The 16,903-nt window shown below is 47.8% G+C and overlaps 1 protein-coding gene across 2 annotated transcripts in view; it reads right to left on the bottom strand.

Moving 5' to 3' along the window:
• The window catches only part of fgf22 (fibroblast growth factor 22), a 28,432-nt gene extending 12,128 nt beyond the window's left edge, over positions 1-16,304 (bottom strand). Inside the window, exons 1-2 of one of the 2 annotated variants that reach the window (XM_068591490.1) lie at positions 16,259-16,304; positions 15,860-16,171 (exon numbers count right to left, since the gene is read on the bottom strand). In XM_068591490.1, the coding sequence (XP_068447591.1) occupies positions 15,860-16,171; positions 16,259-16,304 (358 nt within the window). Of the gene's footprint in view, positions 1-15,859 lie in introns of both variants that reach the window. The other variant, XM_068591489.1, reaches the window with a different exon arrangement.
• Between the last annotated feature and the right edge of the window lie 599 nt (positions 16,305-16,903).

Raw genomic sequence — 16,903 nt, 5'->3', positions numbered from 1 at the left:
AAGAGCACTTTTGGCCACGCCCCAACGAGAGAGCAGGTGTTTTGCATCTGCGTTTAAAAGGCAAACGTACCTGCTCTGACATGACTGATTGGGGTGCCACGATGATTTTCTGCCCTATATATTACATAACATTAGAAATTAGGTCATCTTTGACTCAATTACTAATTGTGCTCAGACTTTTGAAGGCATGCCAAGGATATTTCTGTGCAATTCATAATCAGTCGTGCAGTGAAGGTTTACTCCAATTGATTTCTCCCCCGCCCCACCCCCCTCTAGTTAATTTTGTAGATATTTTTATGAGGTTTTGGGTCCATTTGACATACATTTTAAGGTTAGGAGAAGCAACATTATGCTCTTCATTCATTATGCTCTCCATTCATACTTTAAGGGTCAGACTTCATTTCCTTTGGTTCAATGTTGAGGGTTTGCGCAAAATTTCACTTTTATTAATGTAAAAACACCCCGACTGAGTCACATAATGTGTCATACACACAGTGGTTGAATTATGACATTTGTTTGTGTTTGAATAAGTGTCACGATCGTGCCTTAAAATACATATGATGCAATGCCTTTATTGGTTCAATGGACCGACCCAGTTCTGGATTTTACAGTCACTTTTAAGGAGTTGTGACTACCAGTTGTGAGCTCTAATGTTCCAGCAGAGGGTGTGTGTGTGTCTGTGTGTGTGTGTGTGTGTGTGTGTTGCAGAGCAGAGCAGCTGTCCATCTACCGGCAGTCCCTCCTTCCCTTTCTACAAACTGTACCTGTCTTTCTCTCCTTCCTCCTGTCTCCCATCTGCCAGCTTGCCTTTCACTGCCCGTCTGTCCCTCTCTCCTCCTCGGTCGCACCTCTTTGGTCTCCGTGTCCTCGGCTCGGCCCTCCTCGCCCTCCCCGCAGGCCCGTCCGCGGCGGCGTGTCGGCGGACACGCATCGTACCTATTAACTCTCGCTGGACTGATTTATTCATCCCTCAACAGCTATGAAGTATGTCGGCTCCGAGCTGAGCTGGGCTTGGACTCATCACACACGTAAATACAAACACACAAAACACGCCGCCTGCAGTTACAAATCGTAGGGTTTTTTCGCCACAGGATAATAAAATCGATATAAGGATATCATCACGATATCCGATGGATGAAATGAAGTGAAGTGAGCAGCCCTCACTCTCATCAGCCACCACATGTTCGTCAAAGCAGCCGTCGTATCCTCATACGTCGTTCATGTGATATCTTACAAAAAGTTATTGCTCGCATTTAGTGCATTTAGGGCAACACAAGCGTGAAGTGCAGCTGTGTTTCGGGTTAATAATAGTCTGTTTGAACTGCTTAAGTTGAGGCAACACCACTTTTTGGTTGGGATTTGGAAAAGGTTGTGGTCTGGGTTAAAATAAATATGTTGTTAACACAACATTTACAGGTAATTTACATCACAAAAGGAAGGTAAAATAAGTCAACATTGACTTTTGGTGTGTTACGGGTCGCCTGAGTGAAAGCCCTTTGTCTGTTCGACCCATCCGTCCACTTCAACCTCCTTCCTTTTTCGCTCTTGACACGACGTCACCTGAGAGGCAGACGTGTACGTCCTGGCTCGTGATTACGTGGGTTATATTTGAGCTACGGTGCGATACCTTTTTTACAATATAAGTACACATAGTGGATAAGAACAAGCAGCACGTTCAAGACGATAAGCGGAGTCATTCAGTTCCTCAAATGCGCTCCGACTGTCTGGGAGTCTGAACAGTGTTTCTCTTGCCTAATTTAGCTCTGACTTCCTAAACAGCGATGAATCCTTCAAAAGCCGGCTCACGTTTCATCGCACAACGTGTATAAAGTGCATAATTTAAGTATCAGCAAAGGAAATAAGAAACAGGAATATTTCTGCGCCTCTCCTTTTTTTTTTTTCTCGCACGCTGGAACTTTCACGGGTCCAAACACGCCGTCGCTCTCAATCACTCTGTTCATGTCTGCCGCCATTTCAATACGGCCGTGTGCACAATGTCGTTTTCTACCTCGGAGGAAGTATGGGACAGAAGAAAGACCGGTCTGCATGTGTGAGTATTTTTTTGCGAGTATACTTTCCCCTGCATGCGGCCCGCCCCATCAAAGAAACAAGGACGATGGATAGAAAGGAGAGAAAGAAAGGAGAGAAAAGACTAGCAGAGGGCTGGTCTTCCCTGCCCACATATCACTTGCTGTTCCCACATTCCATTCAAATCTCTGGAGGGATGAGAGTCGAGATGAGACGGATAAGATTATTTTCCTCCTGTCTTTTTAATCACTGTCCACGTTCAATGGCCACAGCGTTTTGTTCAGCATCGTTTTTTTTTTTATCACGATCATTATTGTTGCGCGACTATCTCGTCCCCTTGATCCCTTTTAACTTTATTTCTGCCGGGGTGGGGAGTAAACGTCTATTCTGTTACGGAGAGAGCAAATGTCATCCCATGAAGAAAACACCTTTTGCACACATTACAAAAACGATTTGAAGCGCACTCTGTCAGAGTTGTGTGCGCAGGCTGGTCCTCGGCCAGTTCCCCCTGCCTGCCAGACGGAGCCACTGAGGGAGGTGTAAAGCAGAGACAATCTTCTCCCCTACAAGCCGGGCCCAGTTTTTTTTTTTTTTTTTTTTAAAGCCATGTGAACAAGCCGCATGGTGGTGATCCGCTGAAAGCTGACTCCCGCACTCCCTCGGCCCCAGCCCCGGCCGCAAGGGGTGACATTCTCTCACACACAATCCAGAGGCCGGTCCTCTTTCAGGACTCGCGATCGGCCCCGTTGCCCCCACCCTTTTCATACGGCGCTGCTGGGAGAAGTACTCCGGGGATTAGCCCAGCCAGGTCTTTCAAAGGCCATTAGAGCAAATTACAGGTATCCTGTTACCAGTGCGCTGGGACAGGCCAGGTGAGGGGCGCAGAGGCCAGGCGGGAGAGCAGGGGTCAGCTTGGGACAAAAAGACAAGGCCACCCTGGGCCCCACTCTATCGGAGTGTCTCCCTGGCTCCACAAACTGGTAGGCCTGCATCTATGAATGGCTCACTTGATGGGACCTCAGAGACATTGTCTCACCACCGTAACTTTAGCCTCTTTTTTTTTTTTTTTTTTCCTTCTTAGTACCCCTCCTACCAACCCCCCCAACTCACTCTCCCCACCCTGGTTTTCTCGTCTTTCGATTGATGCGGGCACGGCTTTGCCCAGAAGACCGATAACACAAAAAAAAACGACTATAAAACATGAGAAAAATTCAATGAAATCGGACACGGGGGCATGCGTCGTATCGACCGCGGGATCGGGAGAATGATCTAAATGCTGCGAACACCCGCTCATGGCCCGGTTGTGCGCCACACAAAAAAGCCCCGCCTCGGGCCAAAGATGCCATTTGACTTACATTAAGCATTTCTGCTTCGAGGCCCAAATTTTAAAATGTAATTGCAACCACACGACCGATAATGCGCCGATGTATCAGTGCGCCCGCGGGCATCGCGAGGCCGATGCTGCCGATAACGTGGTGGAGATGGCCACTGGGAGTTCCGCATCCTGCCATTTTCCTTTTCTCTAGACTGGTCGCGCACGCTCTGGGCCGCACGCACGGGCCTATTGGCGACTTGTGCCGGCCACACACAACGCAAACACACACACACACACACACGTGTATGACTCGGCCAATCCCAACCGGTGGATGACAATCTAGTGGAGGAGTTGCGGAAGTGTTTCATTAGCCAATTACCGCTGGTAGATAAAGCCCGCGTTCCCACAGTCCGCGAGGCCGGGGGGTCAAATGTGACCAATTACCCTCCATCCCCTCACAGGGCAGATTACTCCGTCTGATTTATCCCCAGACAGACTGACCCAATACTCCAGATTAACCTCCCACATCTGGATAGATCTGTGTGCCTCAGCTGTGTGTACAAGTTTAATGTTCAAAAAGACGGTGTATAGAGGCAGTGAAACTACAAAAATGGACACTAACGGGCACTAAATATTAGTACAAAGACAGGAGTTTAATGAGAAACAACGGCAAGCCTCAGGTCAAAGACTCCGGCGGCATTGGGATCTCTTCTACCACACACACGGTCCCCATCAAACAGTGATTAGTGTATCTGCATGTCCTGTCAGCATGCACTCGGTGGTAGTTACACCGCTGAACACTAACTTCCCCGGACATGCTAAGCTGTGATTGTATGTAATGGAACATCAGTCAGTTCATTAGGGGCCTTTAAATCAAACGGGAAAAGACCCCGCCGCTGATCAAACCCTACATTTTACGAGCCCGGTGGGGGAGAGCCAGCCAGCAAAGGTAACACTAGAGGACAACCTGGGGGAGTGCGCGAGTGGTGGAGTGAGGCTGAGGGATAGCAGAGGTGAAAAAGGTTAACGAAGCCCCGCTGGCGCACTCCTCTGTGTCTGTGTGGTACCGAGGGGCCGCAATCCTACCGACCAAGAGGCCTTTTTCTTTAATCAAGGAGGGCAAAGTGCCTCCAAATCATGCATCACATCCGTAACAGGCGAACAGCAAAGCTATCAAAGGCTTCACAGATAGTTACAAACAGATCTGCCCCGCCGAGAGCTTTGTGACTCACGGCTTCTGCAGTTTCCTGCACTTTGGTATACGGAGGAGGGGGCGGCCGGGAATGGCGGGATCCACATTAGGCTGAGGTCATTCTCCTGTGCCACTAAATTGCAGTAAGCTGGCGTGTCGCATCTGTGGCTGGTTTGGTCGGCCGTCCAGACCAGACTCAGCCACCCTGAGTGGAAACATAATCAGGATGAAACAAAGGCCTCGTTTACCGTTTTCCTATCATCCTCTTTCATGGTAGATCTTGAAGAGCATCCGCGTCTGAGCCAAACCAGCATTCACCCGATCAGTCCGTTTTTAAGTATCCACATTGGTAAATGCTCTTTTATTTTATTTTTTTTTAGATGAGATAGAGCGTCCCCTTCAACAAAATGAACTCAGGTCCTGCAGGTGACGATTGTGCAGGCTGGCTGGTGAAATTGGTCAAAGTGTATTCGCTCACGCTGCATTCGTGTCACACCACACTTCTCGCAATTGAGATTTCCCAACTTGTAAATATGGTGCTGACGTAGAAACTCCAGGTTGTAATCACAACTGGGAAACTTTTCGGTATTTCTACGCTGAAAAAGAAACAAACAGACGCCTCACATGTCCTAAAGTAGTTTAAACTATTGTCTTGAAGATTATTAAACTCAAATTCTATCCATACAAAATACCGTACGAAGAGGCAATTTTACACATGAAGCTTATTTAAATGTCTTCTGTAGCGGGAGAGTTTGAAAAAAGGACCCTGATGATGTCATGTCCAATCTTGCTATAGGCTTTCATAAAAAACAGGTGTGATGATTGAAAGAAGTGGACATAAGCAGCCAGGGTGGGTCTAATGAAAGACTATCCAGCTTACATCTGAAATGTAAGATCTGTGTTTTTGGAGCTTGAACCATCCTTAGGATATAAACTCTGGGCCTTTTGTGAGTCCCTCCCTGTATGTTTTATGTTCTCCAGGACTTTGTCAATCCCGCCGGTTCTTTTGTCTTTCCTGGACGCCCCTAAACCAACCTTTACTTTGCTAGTTCTGTATTCAACATCAGTCTGAAAACCCAGCAACTATAAGTGCTCAGGTGTGGCGCCAGGTTCCAGTGGCTGAGCAGCCGGACACAGAATATTCTCTGTGGCCTGAGCCTGCCCCATATTTACATTATTAAAATGAGATGGGCATACAGGGAGGTGACAGAAGGCACAAGAGTGAAATCAGGGCCCTGTCAGAGCTGTCACTTGCTCCACTGGCCAAAGGGGCCTGACCCTAATCCTATCCACTGCAGGGGAGGAGACGGGGAAATGGAGACAGCAGGAGAGAGAGAGGGATGGTGATAGGTGGAGAGGGGCAGACGGATACAAAGAACGAATCGAGAGGATGAGAGTGAAAGATATGTGTATAGAAAAAAATATACGAAGAGCACTTGGTCCAGAGAGAGGGGGCAGGAGGTTCACAGAGGTGGGATGAGAACCCGGTGTTTCACGTGCATTTGAAGATTTTCTCGGCCTCGTGGGGGCAGAAAAGCGTGTTATAGCTGCGACCTTTTCGTCCCGAATCATTCAAAAACAGATGAAATGGAAGGAGTGCTGTAGATGAATGTTAGGATGTTACATCTACTTTCTGCAGCTCTGAGAACTGAAGCAGTTTTCTCACACGACCTCCGGACAATGTTCATTATGGTCTTTCATTATTTATTTTCCTTTCACACATGTAGCATCTCATAGTTTATGGTTTTACATTATTTAATATTATAGTCAATTTTCTTGAGAGCTAACTCAATTGATAAAAATGTATAATAGGAATAAATAAGCACTCTGCTTCTGCCTTTTCAGTCATATTAGACTGTATGTGGGCTTTATTCATTGCATTGTGACTGAATAAAACACTACTACTATTACTACTACTACTGTTGTTGCCAGTGTCAGACGCCTTCTCACATTGTATTGCATCCTCAATTTTCTCTATTTCTATTATTATATCTTACTTTTTCATCAATTTCAAAGCAAACAGATAAATCTTTACTTACTTTTTTTATTTAGAAAGTGCTTTACAACAATCTGACTACAACACAAGCTGTTTCTTTTCAATACCAGTATCTGTGTGGACTTAAACTCAAATAAAACACACATAAGTTGTCGTTCGGAGCATTAAAAATGAGCGTTAATCTACCAAAAAAAAAAAAAAAAGGGTATTTGCAGAGCATCTCTGAATCAGGGAGGAAGTGCCTATTAGTAATGTCTGTGGCTTTTTACACTGCATGAGTTAGCTTAGCATTCTTGGGTTGAGACTTCTTTTTTTTTTTACGAGGAAGCTGGCGGGGCAAACTCCGTTTAACGTCCGCCCCCGAATGATTCGGACATTTGCGGTCTCGCAGCTCCTCCGGGCAACGTCTGGATCCTTTCAGGGTTGCAGTGCGATGTGTGAACGCGTCTTCAAATAGCCGGATGAAATTTGTAATAACCGATCATCGGCGAGAAGGAAGCGGACTGTACCGTCCCACTTCAGATCTATATCACGACGGTGCTTCTCGCCACCCTCTGTGTTCTAATGAGGAGCTCGGACGTTCCAGACGGGAAAACACACACACACACACACACACACACACACACACACACACACCCATGTGTGCATCTTGAATTGAGTGCAAGGTAAAGTCTGGTTCGTATTAGCCATTAGGGAGAGGAAACGCACATCTTTTTTCAGTTTAGGCTCCACTTCATGCTCCTGCAATGGCACAAGTATAAACACAGGCACATGCTTTCTAAAATGTACACACACATCCAAAGAGCCCTGACACGACACTCACATCCTGCTCGTGTTCGTTTAGCGAAATGGCCGGAGAGAGAGAAAGCAGGTACGGCGGGATGTGGCTAACGCAGTGCAGAGAGGTCTCAACCTGTCGGTATGCGCAGACCTGCCTTGGCTTTTTTTTTTTTTGTTGCATTAATTACCCTACTCTCAGGAAATGTTCTTGAAATGTGGTTATTCAGAACAGACGGACTTCTCCGCTTCAAACTTGAAGTCACAGTTACAGAATTTCTTGCTTTCGTAAAACTGACGGCTTCAAGACAAACTAAAAATAGCTCGGGTGCTTTTTAAATCGAACATTTTTCGTGAGATCCGATCGGAGATCGGTGTGCCCTGTTTCCACGTGTCAGTCCGTCTAGCTAGCATTTCCACATGGTGACCCATGCAGGCCCGCCTATCAATCAGAGGATCTGTGGTTCAAACCCCGCCTCTGCTAGTCCATATCTGTGTGTCCTTGAGCAAGACACTTAACCCTGAATTGCAAAAATGTAAGTCGCCTTGGATAAAAGCGTCAGTGTCATGTATTGTCTTCAAACACGCTCTCTAATCTCACGCTGGGGCTTCGAGATTGAAATAAAAAAAGATGCAATTATCATAATTAACAATATGAACAGCAGATTATTTCATGTGTGTAAAAGCAGTCGGTCCTGCATCACTTGAATTTAGACCCCAGCTCTATTTCTATATTTATGGTATCAACTTTTTCAGCCAAGCTAGCGCCACGGCTATCTGGATAGCTGCCATTACACTCTGTAAAGACAGTCATGGTGCCCTGAGGATGAGTTTGTGACTTTTCTTCTGGCCCCAACAGCCGGTCAAAGTGTTTACTTCTACATTGAAATATCTCAACATCAACCAGACGGGTTGGCGAGATATTTTGGTCCAGACATTCATGTTCCCCGGAGGATGAATCCTAATGACTTTGCTGACACTCTGACATCACCACCTGTGAGCATTACAGCCTCACAGAGCAGCAGGCATGGCGGTAGCCTCTTACTCTTGTTTAATATTGCTTCAAATGACCAGAACTCACACAGAAATACATGAAGTGACGTCTGCACGATAAGTTGGCTTTCTGCTCAGATCAGTATGATCAGTTAAAAACAGTAAATGTGTCTTTTCCGGTTATGATCGTCAGTGCAGCTCCAGTTCTCCACAGAGGTGTCACGATTAAACACATTTCTAGTTTATTACACATTGCCAATAGCTGCAAACTACTTTTTATGACTTGATTGCTTGACAGCAAGTCAATATTTAACCATACGGATTGATAAGCAGGTTGTTGTTGCTCTGTTTGCGTCTGTGTGTGTGTGTGTGTGTGTGTGTGTGTGTGTGTGTGTGAGTTTGTGGCTGAGATAAAAGTCTATTGACGTTCACGGAGCTCCCATGTGCTGCCTTACAGCTTCACGGGTGGACAACAAGGGCGAGGAGACCCAGATTCACCTCAATGTCAGCTATGGGGGAAAAAGAAGCGCCTGATTTGACTGCTTCTTATTGCTTCCTTTATGATTTGGATCAAATCCTACAGGCTTGGGCGTCTGTCTTCAGGGGCAACAGGTGCAATGCATTCCAGCTATTATTGCTTCCTCGTCTCGGACTCCTTGTGATTTTGAGGTTAAATTTAAACACATTTTAAACTCCGGAGGCTTTAGCCAGTCAGCCGTAGATGTATTTAGGGATGCCAAGATGTCCCCCAGGGGTTCTCTTCCAGCTTCTTTATTCCCGGGCCAGCGGTTAAAACGCCTTCCAAGACATGATGTCTGGTTCAGTTCGAGCAGGGAGGTGAGGGGCTTTATTGGAAGGGTCAAAACAAAACCATTAATCTGTCTTGGTCTATCTGAGGTTGAGGCAAGACCAGGTCTCCCCTGACTCAATGGGCTGATTACGTCACTTTGTGTGTGTGTGTGTGTGTGTGTGTGTGTGTAGGGTCCGAGATGTGAGTGACGGACGCTCCTCGGTGAGAATTTCCTTTGGCGAAAGGTTTCAAACATGTGTTGCTGCATGAGTAAGACTATAGCTGGCCGACTGTTCCCATCTGATCTAATTAATACTCATTTTACACCTTGAAGAAGAGGAAGAAGAAGAAGAAGATAGTAATAACAGTGCGAATGTGTTCTCATTGAGGAAAATGCCAAACTCTTTACACCCATTTTTAAAAAAAACCTACTGAGGCCGTGACCATGTGCAACGTTGTATTGCTGTGCCGTAATTAATTGTGGCTCATTACAATAATGTACAAAGCCCCTAAATCATTGAGGGAGTAGTTTTTTCTACGTCAAAAAGAGACGGAAAATAGGACCACAATGCTTAATTCTCCTGGCGCGGAGAATATTTAAAGAGTCAAACCTCAATTTTTGCCCTGTTACGCTCTTAAATCATTTACTGGTGTTCACGCTGTTTCCTCCTTCAAGTATTTAGGAATGGATATACTTGAACCGTGCGTTCAGCGCTCCCTTCTCCGCCTTTTTAAAGAAGCTTTTCAGAACATCAGTGCAAACACCTTTCATCAATGGCCTTCAGATCCAAGTCGCCGCTGACTGGCACTGTGAAGTCTTCCCCCTTTTGTGTTCCCTTCACACCCACAGGATGTCAAGAGCTGTGGGACGCTATAAAGGAACTGGCTGCCGGAGCCAAAGTCAGACTCTATAAACCTGCTGATGAACCCAGTAAATCCCAGAGAGGAGCTGGAGCCAGACTGCTAAAGGTTGTTAGCTACTAATTGCTACATTTCTCGAGCCCATTCATGATATCAAACCCGGGTGGCAGAAACCAGGGATCCTCCGCTAATTAGGGTGACACTGACACTCTTGTCCTGCAATGTTCCCAGGACAGTTATCGTCTGTGTGTGTGTGTGTGTGTGTGTGTGAGAGAGAGAGAGAGACCGATTTGACATGCATGTTTAACACGCACGCGTGTGCCAGTAATGTTTTATTTAGCTTTCGGCCTCTTGATACAAGACACAGCTGGCAAAGGGTCGGTTTCCATTTGTCTCCCACAGGCCGAGGCCATGCACTGTCCCCCGTTGAAGGGGATAATAAATGCATGATTTCGTGGGATTTTACCCTCCCGTTTGGCATCCGAGATGTCCACGAATCCCGCTCTCAGTCGAGACGACCCAGAGGAAACCTTACATAATGCCTAATGAGCAACGGGAAACGCTCCAGCACTTCTCCAGCCTTTAATTTCCACCTCAATACTGAGCAGAGCACGCCCCGGCCCTTCTCCTAGCCTCATTAACATGTGTATTCTCCCGATTCAAAAACACCAAAGCGCTTCCTTCGGCCAGGTGCTTCCCTCTTTAGACCCTCCAGCCCCCGGTGCTGTTGATCCAGTCACACGTCCCAGTCTGAGCTCCACGAGAATTAATGGTGAGTCATGGTAAGGATGCAGAATGCCCAGGACAGAATAAACGGCCTTACACCTTTTTTTTTAAAATGGCAGACGGCACGCAACAGACATTTTGTAATGTCTGTCCCTCTTGGCATGTGTGTGCCATTGTCGCTAAATTGCAGCCGAGATAACGCAAGATGGAGAAAAGTGTTTTTGAGCATTGAAACACGTAGATTATCTCTGATTTCAAATGATATTTAAGCCGCTTAAAGCTTCTGTACTGAGACGTATCCCCCAGTGAAACTGAATATTGAAGCGGTGTACAGTTAACAGAGGGGTTTAAATCAAATCCTTCACATTTGATTGGATATCTAAGAAGTTGCAGGTTGATCGATGGAGGTATGTCCCGATATTATTGGTTGAAATTTGTTGGTTATTGCTATCTCAAGTACGCGTCATATTTAATTTTAAAGGAAAAAAAAGGTCTTTTTATATAAAAATATGCCAATTTCTTTGTATGTGTTTTTTTTCTTTTGCGTATGTTGTTGGATCGATGCACAATATGAAAAAGGGTTGAATTTTTCATATAATTTGACATGTAGGTACTTTAATGTACAGGAGCTTTCACAAGTGATATATAATTATGCTATTTCCTGTGTATGAGGTATGATTTAACTAGTATTTACTCCCTCACTTGAGTTCATTTGACTCATAAATTCAACACATTTTCAAATCTAAACTCTTCCCCAGCCGCAGCTTCGTTTTACTACCACGTCTGCAGAGAGACGAACGTTCATCACGGTCAAAACTGGTTCAACCTTTTTTTTCTCGGTGGGTTTAGTCATCCGTCTGCATCACCCCGTCCTGTCTTTCCCCATTTCCAAAATTCAAGTCAGCCTCTCCTTTGGCGAGTGACAGTTTCCCCTGTCTGAAACAAGCTTGAATAATTTCCACAACATTTTTCAGCAGGGTGGAAGATTTTCTTCCCGTGGGCCCCGTCCCAACTCAAATACGCTGGCGAGCACGGAAAAACTCTCACTTCAAACGGCGAGATGTTGCACACCAAGGGAAACGCGGTAAACACAACACAACCCCGGCTGCACGGCGGCGGAGCGCGAACGGCCGCGTTGACTTCTGTGATTATAGCGGCGTTGGGGAGGTGACCTTATTTCCTAAGGGTGAGCGGGCTGTCACTACCTGGAGGCTGCACAAACCTTTGAAGCCTTCAGCCACACACACACACACACACACACACACGCACACAATTTAACAGCCCATCCTTTTGAAATGAGATGTAAAAAATGAAACATGACATTTAATATATGCAGTGCGGCATGCCCAAAAATATAAATTATAAAACAACTCAAAAATAGTGGAGGGGAAATAGAAAAAAACACTTGTAAATAAAGCCAGAAAAGTGACTTTGAGTGACTGCACATGGAGCATATGACCCCCCGGTCCTCTGCTCTCTTTTTCTTACTGCTCCACTTTATGATTTGCTGTTGCAATTGATCATGAAGCGGTTGCTGGGCGTGCCCGCACAGCTGTTGTGCTGCGTGTCTAATTAGCAGGCAGTGACCGATGACCCAGGACAGGATATGATGCGTACCTGCCTCTGGAGCTTTTTTTGTAAACACTTGGGTGTGTGGTTTTTTCCCCCCTCGTCATTTTCTGCCTCGCCATAGGTCAAAAGGAAAACATGTCGGTGGCTCTTTCTCCCTTTCGGCCCCTCGGAGCTCCTGGAGATTGTCTCGTCTTGTGGCCCTTTTTTTCAACAGGTTATTTTTAGAAACTTGGCTGCTGGTTGCCGGTGGATCTATATTTAGAGCGCGTGGTTTCACGAGGCTGAAGTCAGATAGTGGGCGAGTCGGGCGTCTTGTCTGATTCCCACCTATCTGGTTTGATTAACAAGCGCGTTGAGCGGGAAACTTGTTAGACTCTCAAAACAAAATCGGGAAGCAGACACCTGAAACTTCAGTGTGTGTGTGTGTGTGTGTGTGTGTGTGTTTCTGTGTGCGCGCTCACAAAGCAGTGACATTTTGCATGTCACACTAGTAGCTTATTCCCCACGCAGTGATAGGCAAGACCGATACACAGACATTTGTGTTTTGCATTAGCCTCGATCTCCCGTCCACCCTGTCCAGCTCTCTCCACGTCTTCCTCCCTCTCGCCTCTCTTCCCTCAGCTGTTCCATGCCCCCGCCCCGCTGGGATTGATCCAATATTTTCCGACCTCAATTAGCAAGAGGGCCTGTTGACTAATTCCAACTGTTTTTGCACCTGAGAGGGGGGGGTGGGGGTCGGGGCTGGAAAAACTGAGAGGGGTGGAGGTGAGGGCCGGGGCCGGGCGGGTGTGGCAGGCGGAGCCGTCGGGGTGTTATGGCGGTGTGTCGACAAGAGTGGAAGGGCCACGCAGCGGACAGAGGAGGGCCCGGCCAGACGGGCTCGGGGCTGTCCTCGAGCTCAGGTTATTAATGCTCAAAACAATAGAAGAATGTGGAAATTATAACACCGGCCAACGTTACTGTGTCTCCAACAATGTCTGTATTTGACTGTGTGGGTATATGTGTTTTATTTGCAAGCTGGTTTTGCATCAGATTGAACCTTTTGTGACTGAAGGCCGAGGTCCGAGGACGAGCGTCCCAAATGAATGAGAAGCAAACATAATATAGGTTGTAAATATATGTTGTTTCACATATTCAGGGTTATATTTCCTCAGGATTTATCTCCACTCTTGTGTTTCACATTAAAGATCTTTAGCGAGCTAACAAAACATGTTGGTCTTTAGATTTAACCTTTTGTAACTTAGGGCCAAGACACCTTCGAGGATGAGCGTCCCAAATAAATGAGACGCAAACATAATATAGGCTGTAAATATGTGTTATATCTCAGCTATAATGACCTAAATAGGTATTGTGCTGCCCTCACCCATCACTGCCTGCCATTTTGAATCAAAATGTAATATATTCAGGGTCATATTTCCTCAGGCCTTGTCTCCTACATAACTTTTGTTTCGTTAGCGAAACTGGTCATTGAAATCGCACTATGTTATTTTTTTATGTGGCTTATTGTGCACATTTACACCCCAAAATATAAATGAACTAAATTGCGATGTAATTTCACCATTTGGCAGTACCGTCGCGGCTCACGAGATGGAGCTTCACCCGTGGGTCCGAGTGGTTGCGAACATCGGAGACAAATATCTCAGCAGTCTCGCTAAAAAAGCCGAAACAAGAATTGGCTCCTGTTTTCCCGTGTGAGACTAAAGCCCAAGTTGCGTCACCGCTCCTCTCATTAAATATGCACAACTTCCTGCTTGACCTGCCACTCTCCTCTCCAGCGGGCCCACCGTATCAGTATCAAGAACTTGTCTGGGTCAGGAGGCTCTAAGTCTGATTGAAAGCCTTCCTCACGTGATGGCAGTAACGGTAGCCTCGCACAGAAACAGAGTGAGACCTCAAAACGGCCTTAAACCAGATCTGCCCCCATTGTGAGGCGCAACCACAGACCGACCACAAGGTCTACATGACCGCTGGTTTAGCCCTGGGCTCACACACACACACACACACACACACAAACACACCCTCGCTGTGTGTGAGCGAGCAGATAGAATCGTTCTTTCCACCAAAGGAAATGAGCGGGTGATGGCTAAAATGTATGAGGACATTATATTTGAAGGGACTGCACTTTTTTTTTTTTTTTTTCACAGAGAGCTACTGCAACCACCGAAGCATTAATAACGAGACATGAGTGTGGCAGGAAAAGTCCCGAAAGTCACAACCCGAAGCCGTAACTTTTGCTACTTTCCAAAAGACTCTCTGAACGTCGGTTCAAATTCACCTCGTGTTGCCAAACTGGTATTGCTGCCGCTCTCCCAGCGTGACCTCGGAGGTGTCGGATTCATGCAACGTTTGGGGGAGTGATGTTTTATTGCGGCGGCCGACAGCCACCGCGACCGCGAGCGAGCGATGTCCCGACGCGAGGGCTTCAACGCGGCCATAATTCATCTCAACTTTGAATCTCGACCAGTGCGTGTGGTTTATTTGAAAGATTTCTGCCAGGTGACTAATCCCGACAGGTGAACAAATGTCATCCCGTCGGCAGCAGACTGGCTGGGCCTGTTAGCGGGACGCAGCAGCTGCTCCAGCACCCCCCCCACCCTCCTCTCCCCGGTAGCAGTGTGGAAAAACTCTGACTCACCCACTTGCATAAAAAGGCATTACCGAGAAAATACATAAATATTACAGTCAAAGGCTTAAAACGTCTCTCAGGGCTATACCCAGTCGGTCAATCAGCCGGCCGGGTGACTAATGGAGACGGAGGTCAGATCGTGACCGGAGTCGGCTCGTCTGACCTGGTCGAGCATCTGAAAGACGCTCACTGGCGGACGCGCCGAAGAGGCTCGGCCGCAGTGTGAGCGCCGTCTTCTCAGGCGCCCCCGAAGCGCATGTTGGTCACAGCGCAACGGGACAACCTGCGCGGGGGTTCACGCGAAGCCGCATGCCGAATACTTCCCGTTCGGTGTCTGGCGCTCGGAGGCGTGATTGTGGGGTGCGAGGAAGAGCCGCAGCCTCTAAAGTCAGAACAATGCGACGGCAAGCAGAACATCGCTCGGTAAAGGAAGCGCGAGGCTTTAAAACGCTACTTTGTTTTGCTCGGCACTTTCGAAGTCTCATTACTTACGAGAAATTCAAAAATATACGAGCGATAAACGTGAATCAGTGTGCGCATTCGTGGAGGAATGTGCTTCCGTCGTTTCCACCTGCTACTCACAATTGATGCACGTTCGTCACAGTTTTGACAAGTTAATCCCCGGTGAAACTGAAGCTTTCTTTTTTCCTTTTCCTCTTTTCTTTTTTTTTTTGCATCGCCAACTGATGCTCAATGTCTCTCCTCGAGTCAGCGTTCTTGTGCCGGCTGTCCCAGGAGGAGTCTAAATCCACACGAGGGTATTCCCTCCTTACCTAGCAACGCGCCTCTCGCGCTCCAAACACAACACAAATAGCTCGGCGCCGACGCAAGCACGGGGCATCCCTATGAACGGCTGTAAAAGCCGAACAGATAAGAAAGTCCGGCCATAAAAAATAAAAAGCAAGGACGTCACCGGGCATCCTGCCCCCTCGGTGACACGCGACACACACAACATCTGACACACGGGACGTCGATGCACTTACTGTCTGCGTAGTTTTTCCGCCGGGTGCCGTCCACCTTGCCCGTTTTGTCAATACAGAGGAAGAACTTGTTGGCGGAGTAAAGCCGCCGCAGTCGCACGTCGCCCTCCAGGTGATTGTAACTGCGAGTGTGCCTCTCCAACGTCCACGAGCAGTTGGCGCCGCTCGCCAGCGCCTGAAGGGGCTCGTGTCCGACCCCGGGAGGACAGGCCCCCGTGGCGGTGCCGGCGGTGACCAGCAGCAAGGTGAAGCATGCCAGGCAAAGGGAGGCCGCGCTGGGTGAGGGGAGAGGTCGCCCGGCGGAGGCCGCGGTAGTGGCGGCGGCGGTTCTGGCGGCGGCGGCGGCGGCGGCGGCGGCGGCGGCGGCGGCGGCGGCGGCGGCGGCGGCGGTGGTGCCGAGGGCAGGTTCAGGACCGAGGTGAGCTACGGACGGTGTCCATCTGCACATGGTGGGTCAGACTCCCAAGGTGCACCATGTGCAAGCTGTAGGCATGCTGATGACGGGGGGGCGTGGAGGGGAGATGACACGAGCGTGGGAGTCCTGAAGAGAGGGAGGGAAATGCCGTCTCGCGGGTCCTCTGGATGTCACAGGTGACCGATCCACACACCTCGGGGGCTGACAGCAGGCCTTCCTACAGCGACGCGCGCGCTCCGGTCGTCATCTTCGGTCTTGCGTTTTGGGTTTCGATTCGTCCGAGCCTCTCATGAAGTGTTTCGTGAATCCACCTTTTAGAAAAGTTCCTCTTCAGTGGCGCTCCTTGTTCCTCCGGTGGTTCTCCTCCGTGGACTGAGGTCTCCGTTCCCGCGGCACAGATAAAGTCCTGGGCTGTTTGGAGATGCGCATGTGTGTGCTTGTCCCTGTGTGTATTTCTGTGTGATCATGTGTGTGTGTGTGCACCTTGCGATGCTCTACTCTTTCCAGCTGAATAGGAACAAGGTGCCTGTCTGAGCTGCTGACCCGTGGCTGAGAGGGAGTTGAATGAGGAGGGTTGGTGACTGACTGAGTGCGTGTGTGTGTGTGTGTGTGTGTGTGTGTGTGTGTGTGTG

This window comes from Clinocottus analis, unplaced genomic scaffold (genome assembly GCF_023055335.1).
Source record: "Clinocottus analis isolate CAN_PGR_092001 unplaced genomic scaffold, fCliAna1.0.p SCAF_25, whole genome shotgun sequence".
In the NCBI taxonomy this organism is placed as follows: domain Eukaryota; kingdom Metazoa; phylum Chordata; class Actinopteri; order Perciformes; family Cottidae; genus Clinocottus; species Clinocottus analis.
The sequence above is the reverse complement of the archived record's forward strand: the minus strand, read 5'-3'. Positions and strand labels throughout refer to the sequence as shown.